At 39.0% G+C, this 7,960-nt stretch overlaps 2 protein-coding genes across 2 annotated transcripts; both read left to right on the top strand.

The window, feature by feature from the left end:
- The first annotated feature begins 1,094 nt into the window (after positions 1–1,094).
- Positions 1,095–3,279, top strand: LOC122040588 (stem-specific protein TSJT1-like). Its single transcript, XM_042599947.1, has 4 exons — positions 1,095–1,375; positions 2,016–2,256; positions 2,689–2,809; positions 2,885–3,279. Exons 1-4 carry the CDS (start codon positions 1,182–1,184, stop codon positions 3,070–3,072), a joined length of 744 nt encoding a protein of 247 aa, XP_042455881.1. The 5' UTR covers positions 1,095–1,181; the 3' UTR covers positions 3,073–3,279.
- A 243-nt stretch (positions 3,280–3,522) lies between these two features.
- On the top strand, positions 3,523–7,536 carry LOC122040589 (peptidyl-prolyl cis-trans isomerase CYP38, chloroplastic-like). Its single transcript, XM_042599948.1, has 7 exons — positions 3,523–3,780; positions 4,495–4,785; positions 4,993–5,192; positions 6,102–6,337; positions 6,492–6,634; positions 7,041–7,112; positions 7,192–7,536. The coding sequence occupies exons 1-7, from the start codon at positions 3,565–3,567 to the stop codon at positions 7,408–7,410; spliced, it is 1,377 nt and encodes a 458-aa protein (XP_042455882.1). The 5' UTR covers positions 3,523–3,564; the 3' UTR covers positions 7,411–7,536.
- Positions 7,537–7,960: the final 424 nt, after the last annotated feature.

Genomic DNA, 7,960 nt, shown 5'->3' on the forward strand with positions numbered 1-7,960 from the left:
TCCTTATTCTCTCTCATCGTACTTTCTCTCTCCTCATTTTATCATCACACTTTGTTTCTCATCATATTTCTCTCTCCTCAATCTCTCTCATCATACACTCTCACTCCTTATTTTCTATCATCACATTTTCTATTTCTTCATTCTCTCCTATCACACTTCCTCTCTCCTCATCATTTCTCATCATGTTTTCTCTCACATCATACTCTTTTTCTTTTTTTTTCATCACACTTTCTCTTTTAACATATTTTCTCTCCCATCATACTTTCTATCTCGTCAATCTCTATTATCACACACATTCTCTCCTCATTTTTCTCATCACACTTTTTTCTTTATTCATTCTCTCTCATCATATTTTCAATCTCATTTTTTCATCATGCTCTCTCCCATCATACTTTCTTTTCTCATTTTCTCTCATTACATTTTCTCTCTCTTCATTCTCTCTCATCATATTTTCTCTCATCACACTTTCTCTCTCATCACACTTTCTCTTTCATCATTATTTCTCATCGTATTTTTCTCTCACATCTATTTTTTTCACGTATTTTCTTCTAAAGATAAAATTTTTTTTTTTAATTTATTCTGATAAAAAATATTTAACTAATTAAATATTATTTTTAAAATCTAGCGTTGGGTTTGAATACAGCAATAAAAATAGAAATGAATTTGTTACATAAATTATCATTCTCTTATCAAACAAATTTAAATTTAACTCATTCGTTTATAGTTCTAGATTTGATAATCAAGGTTGGTGGATTATCTTTTGCCACGTAGATTTGATAATCATAATAAAAACATAAGTGCTTGGAATCTGCATTTATTTCAATAATTGTTTGAAATAACCTTTAAATCTTCACATTCTAAGATTTAAAAAACCATTTAACACTTTAGATATTTAACCATATTTGTAAATATAGATACTAAATCCATTTGCCTTCCTCCACGTCAGCGCCTTTTCCCTGGAGGGTTGACTTTTTCGCTAGAGGAGGTTTGTGCACGTGTCTTCTTGTGATTGATTTCAGTCTGCGGTCTTCAGATCTGGAACGATTGACCGCACGGGCGGTGCCCATCCGCCACATACATTGGCTTGGCGTATAGTTTATTTATGCGCGACACGAGGGCTCCATAAACCGATCGAGAAGAGACGCGGGAGTCGGAAGCGGTTCCGAGGGTCGACGGAGAAGATGCTGGCTGTGTTCAATCCGACTGTGGCGAAGGTGCCGGAGGGGCTGAAGAGCCCGGAGGCAGCGGGCGGGGAGGGCGGCCGCCGAGTGGTGGATCACTTCGCGGCGGAGCGGAAGGGAGCGGTGGTCGTCGGCCTCGGCTTGGCCGGCACTTTGGCTTACACGTCGGAGAACCAGAACCCTCTCCTTCCGAGGTGAGAATCAATGATTGTTATTTAGCTTCGTTTTCCTTGATTTTAGGGCAAAATCTTCAATCTAAGGAGGAAAATGATTTTTTTTTTCTATTTGATAAGATAATGAAGAAAGCCCTAAATTTCTTAATTGTAGATTCTTTCATCTCTTCGATATCTGTGAGTAACATCAATTATCAAATATTGATCTGTTCTTCTATTATCAATTAAAAAACCATTAGTGTGTGTATGATTGAGAAAGCTTGTAGGGTTGGTGGGATGATCGCTCAACTGTTCTAATCAAATGTTATAAAAAGAAGAGCAAAAATCATACCTTGTGATCTTAGTTTTAAGCATATTACAAATCGCAGGATTCATACTCTGCTTCCTGAAATCATCTCTATGCGATGACTGTGCTAATCATTTGCATTTGGTTGAGACATGTTGTTTACTTGTATTTTAATGTTGATTTGCTTCTTCATAAAGATGGATCTTGTCATCAGATCATCCAAGATTGCTTGACCTTCTGAGTTTGTTAAAGATTTAGCTAACTTGTCTAAGATACAGAGAAAATAGTATACCTGGGACAGTGAGGAAGAGTTTTAGTTATATAGTGTTGACTTGATTGGATTCATCTTTCTGCTGTTTCTTTTTATTCTGGCAGATTATTCGCTGTGGCAGATGATGTATTTTGCATGTTCCAAGGGCATCTCGAGAATCTGACTTTGCTGAAACAACAGTATGGTTTAGGCAAGATTGCTAATGAAGTAATTATTGTAATTGAAGCCTATAAAACATTGAGAGATAGAGGGCCATTCCCCGCTAGCCAAGTTTTGAGAGACCTCAGTGGAAAATTTGCTTTTGTTCTGTTTGATAGCTCATCAAATTCTGCCTTCATTGCTGGTGTGAGTACTAAAAGAAGCATTTTTTTCCTTCTCACAAATTTTTTTAATTGTCTCTTATATATTAGGTATGCATATTCTACTAACACATTTCTATGATCAGGTGAACGAGCATAATTTGTATCTTTAGTTTCACCAGATGTTCGTCCTTGACGACTACATAGTTATTGTTCACTAAATGATTGATCTATGCTTCTTGGTTTGCACTTGATGCTTTGGTACTTCTTATGTTCTTCATTATTAGCTACTAAATCTGTGGTTCCAGGAACCAGTCATTAGCCTTGTCTCTATAATTCTGTCTTTTTGAAGAGGTCTTTAAGTTCATAATCTCATTCATTCTCCTCGGATCAAGTAAATCCTTTGAAATCAACACAAGGTCCTGATGCTTCATTTGATTTAGTTTCTGAAAAACTTAATTCTTTTCTTTTCTCGCAGGATGCTCACGAGAGTGTTCCCTTCTTCTGGGGAGCCGATGCGGAAGATCATCTTATAGTATCTGATGACATAGGTATCATCAAAAAGGGTTGCGGGAAATCATTCGCCCCTTTCCCTAAAGGTACTACATTTCGAGAATTTTGTATTCAATCATTATGTATATATACATACCTCATTCCTACTGTTTCCTTCTCAGGCTGCTTCTTCACTACATCTGGAGGATTGAAGAGCTTTGAACATCCTCTCCATGAGCTGAAGCCAGTGCCAAGGGTCGACAGTGATGGCAATTTCTGTGGTTCTGACTACAAGGTCGACGACAAGGCGAAGAAGGAATCAGGGATTCCCAGAGTCGGTAGCGCTGCAGATTGGTCGTCCCAATTTTGATTCTGCAAATTCTCATACTCCATGCTGCCATTGATGCTTCCCTATGGGTATATTAGACTATGTGCAAACCTAAAGAAGTTGTATGTATGACCTAAATCATAATAATGATGTTAGGATCCTTGCATGTATCCCTGAACCTATATTTATGTAATAGTTTCAACTTCCAAAATTGCTATTTGAGTTAATAACCTGCAAGTTTCTATGAAATATTTGAGTGTAGAAAAACTATTATGCTGGTTAATTATCTTACGAGGAGTTGGCTTACATCATACTAATTATTCGAATTATTTAAATGATGTGCCGGTCACGGCCCGTGACAGACCGGATCAGGCCCGGTCCATCACGCTGAAAGCGGCCAGACCTGACCTGAACCGTTCTCGGCTCGTTTTGACACCTGGCACAGCCTTATCTTACATGTCTACCTGCAATTGGCCGCTGTTCCTTCCCTGTGGTCAAACATTATCCACCTTCTTCTTCCTCCGCAAGACGCAGATGCCGACCTCGTTTTCGCCTTCTAATCCCATTTCCCCTCTCGTGTCAAAGCTCAGCGTCCCCTTAATGGCCGCCGCCCTCCTCTCTTCCCAGTGTCGCCCCTCTCTGGCACGCTCGATGTCGACCCTCGCCGCTGGTGTCGCTCGGAGGCGCACCCGCCTCGCTTTTCGCTGCTCCGCCTCTAGGTTTCCCCGGTTTGACCTAGGCGGCGAACAGGTACCGCTCGCTCTACCTTCGTCATTCTGAGCTACGGTCTGGTTTTCTTTGTATGAAAGTTCGATTCTTTTTGTGGTGTGACGAGGTGAGAGTTTTATAGTCGTCCCAGAGTTGTTTAACCCCCCACTAGTTCCTCCGCTCCCCTCCGTCCCAGTTTCTTTTGTGATGTTTTTTCCGTGAAAAAGAGGGCGGTTTTTTTGTTATGCTTCAATTCCCCCCTTTTTGGGTTCCTACACGCAACTAGACAGACTGGAGTTGTGTGCATCAGATTTATTCAACATTTCATATTTTACTCTGTTGAAACTTGAAACTTCACTAAAACTTTCATGTCGTAAAACGGTATTTTGATCAAAGTAGTTCCCGAGCTCACATTGTCTCTGGTGAAATTCTCGAGAACCCACATTCTCTTTGGCGATGTTCGGAGAAATAGTCCTGGTCAAATTATTCTGAGTTTCTCTCTTTTTTTTCGTCTCTCAAGTGAAACACTACTGTGGTTTTCTACACCTCATGGGTTCTTGAGCATTGCTTTCATTTTCACCGTTAAGATAAATAATGGTCTTTGTTTTCTTTTACTTTGCACGATTGGGTTTGAACAACGAACTGCAATCTCTTAACTACTTCTCGCTGTTTATTTTATCTACTTCAGACTCTTGGCAAAACTTGGGGCAGTTCCTGTGTCTGAATCTTTTTTTTTTAATTTATATTTGAATGCAGAATGAAAATTCATGTCGCATAAAAGAATGTGCAATATCTTTGGCACTGGCAATTGGATTGGTAACTGGTGTTCCCATAGTAACCTCTCCAGCCCATGCTTCCCCTGTAAGTCCAGTGTTGCCTGATCTGTCTGTGCTGATATCTGGTCCACCTATCAAAGATCCCGGTGTCTTGTTGCGAAATGCATTGCCTATTGATAATAAGGCAATCAGGGAGGTTCAGAAACCGCTTGAGGATATCACAGATAGTCTCAAGATTTCTGGCGTTAGGGCATTGGACACGGCTGAGCGAGTAAGTTTATTTGGCACAGGCATTTATGTTTTATTTGAATTTGCTACTTTCAAGCCTGCAATGATCTCATGACTTTGGCGATGTTTTATTTGTATGAGAAATATAGGCACTCATGATTTTGATGTCTGGATTTGCTTGCGGATCTAATTCAAAGTAATCTCTTGCTCATGGATTCCTTGCTAATTCTTTTCCCTACTTTATTGGTAGAATGTGAGACAAGCTTCTCGTGCTCTAGAACAAGGGAAGGCTTTGATTCTAAAAGGTGTATCTGAAACAAAGAAAGAAAATGGGAAGGAATTGCTTGAAAAGCTGGCTGTTGGGATGAAAGAGCTTGAAGGCATTATCCAGCAAAGAGATAGGGAGGCAGTGGCCCCAAAACAGAAGGAACTCTTACAATATGTTGGAAGGTGAGAACTATCTTCTATTTTAGTTATGGGGCAATTGTCTTCTTCTTTAATCATAGACTTTAGCTGCTAATTCTTATTTTGTACTTTGGTTCCTATCAAAAAGAGAACCAAACTTTTCTTGGTAACATGCCATTTATTCTGTTTTCATATTTATTGATTGTGTTTCTTTTATTTTCCTATGTTGATGATATATAATAAGCACAAACTGTCTCTCAAAGGTTGATGATTGTAATTATTGTGCCTAAACTTGAAGACAAACTATGTATTAGTATTGCAATTTGTTGAAATGGGATAATTGTTCAACCTCCCTATTTTAATTTGGTTCCTAGAATATTTATTTTCTCGCCAAATGATTCCTGAATGATTTGGTGAATAAATAATTGTTCAGAGGCATAAGACTCTTAATTAAGTATCAAGCTCAATAGGAAATCTCTGTAGGAAAGAATTGAAGCATAAGTTGCATAACTCCATACTCACTGTTTTGTTGTTACTCGAGAAGCATTGCTTAAATGTGTCAGGTTTTGCTTGAATAAGTTATACTTTTGTAGGATGTTGCGACATACCTCCAAAATAGGATCCCTATACTGTCTGTTGATCATCTTGAATAAACAAATTTTCTAGCCCCATTTTGGTAATGTTTTTAATAATCATTTAAATGGCCTGCCAAATTGCAAATGGGCAAAGCTGCAATGTGCAACTATTTAATCACTTGATAGTTATGCTTTATATCAACTTCACATCACAGTGCAAACTTTCTTTCTGACACTATATAACTTGAGTTTTCTAGCTTCTCACGGTTAGACAATCTGGCACTAGAAGTTGATGCAAGCCTTCATGTATGCTTCATTCTCATATATAACCTTGTCATTCACTGCAGCTGAGACTTCCTGCGACATTGCATTTCTGCAGTATTGAAGAGGATATGGTGGATGGTTTCCCCTTCGAGATTCCAGACGAGTACAGTAATTTGCCTCTTTTAAAAGGAAGAGCAACTGTGGATATGAAGGTTAAAGTTAAGGACAATCCCAACGTCCAAGATTGCGTGTTCCGCATAGTGCTTGATGGGTACAATGCCCCAGTTACAGCTGGAAACTTCGTAGACTTAGTTGAAAGGCATTTCTATGATGGCATGGAAATCCAAAGAGGTATTTCAGTAATTGTACTTGGAAGAATATTTAACTGTATGCCAATACTTGCATGATGACATAGCAGCATTTCTTTCATTAATTTTTCAAGCATGCTGTGTTTTGATCCCACACAAGTTATGCATCTTTTAAGTATGACAAAGTTCTTATACAGCGGATGGCTTTGTTGTACAAACTGGGGACCCTGAAGGACCTGCAGAAGGTTTTATTGACCCTAGTACAGAGAAATTGCGCACTATACCGCTCGAAATCATGGTTATCGGTGACAAGGCTCCAATCTATGGTGAAACTCTTGAAGTAAGTTTCTTGTTCTGCGAAATGTACCGGTTACAATGCCATTGGTTTAATATCTCATTGAAGTGCTTATCTGTACAAATAAAGCATCAAGACCCCAATTGCAGTCCATTTCTTCACTTTTCGCCTAAGTAATCAGAGAAAAATAATGTCAAGTTTGGTTATATACGAAAAAGATTGGCATTACTCTCATCATATGCCTATATATTACAAAAAAATAGCTCTTTGTCAGGTTTGTTCGTTCATATATGAAAAAAATTTGGCTGTTTCTTCTCGAATCTCACAGATTGTTCTGTTTTATATTCAATTGTGCTTGCTTGCTGTTCATGAGCATTTCTGATCAGAATTTTTCATTTGTTATTGGAACAAAATGCACTTGCCTAACAAGCACAATGTCAATTCTGACTAGGAACTTGGAAGATACAAAGCTCAGACACGCCTACCCTTCAATGCATTCGGTACGATGGCAATGGCTCGAGCTGTAAGTCATCTGCGCACCCTCTTCTAGTTGTTTGATCATAGCTCAACTGGTATCCTAATTTATCAGTATTCGGAAACAGGAATTTGACAACAACTCTGGCTCAAGCCAAGTCTTCTGGCTTCTAAAAGAAAGTGAGCTAACACCTAGCAACGCTAATATATTGGATGGCCGATATGCTGTCTTCGGATACACTACAGAGAACGAAGATTTCTTGGCCGACCTCAAGGTTGGCGATGTCATTGAGTCGATCCAAGTTGTTTCTGGCCTTGAAAATCTTGTCAACCCAAGTTACAAGTAGGATAGTAGTGAGATTTGTGAGTTGGAGCATGAGGCTCCATTTTTTTCTTCCTCTGGGTTCTTGTAAAACTTGAGCACTCGGAAATGTTTGACAATCGATTGATAATGTGTCATTCTATTCATCTAATTTTTAGCTGGTTATTTTGGTCACATTGATTGACTTTGTTCCAGCCCGATCCAGCTTCTTTAGAACAAGACACTAGATCTCCGGGAAGAACCTAATCTCGTGGAATTAGATCCACACTGTAAGGCAAAGCCTTAATCGAAGGCACCTTCCTTGCCTCGGCAGGTGCCACTCGATCAAAGCCTCCAACTTGCTCAAAGTCGCTTTCCAAAAGAATGGATAAAATTAGGAGGAATTCTGCACAGATTCTTCCAAGTACTTGAGTAAGTATTATCGTTCATTCAGATGCTTTTGCAGAGTCTGTTTCTTAGAAGCTCTATATCGAAAATACTGAATCAGTTATGATCACAGGAGAAAAAAGAACAAACAGTTGAGCATGGATAGGTTGACAGCAACTCCAATCATTCTCCACTCAGTTTTGGCACTG

This window comes from Zingiber officinale, chromosome 2A (assembly GCF_018446385.1).
Source record: "Zingiber officinale cultivar Zhangliang chromosome 2A, Zo_v1.1, whole genome shotgun sequence".
NCBI classification, from domain to species: domain Eukaryota; kingdom Viridiplantae; phylum Streptophyta; class Magnoliopsida; order Zingiberales; family Zingiberaceae; genus Zingiber; species Zingiber officinale.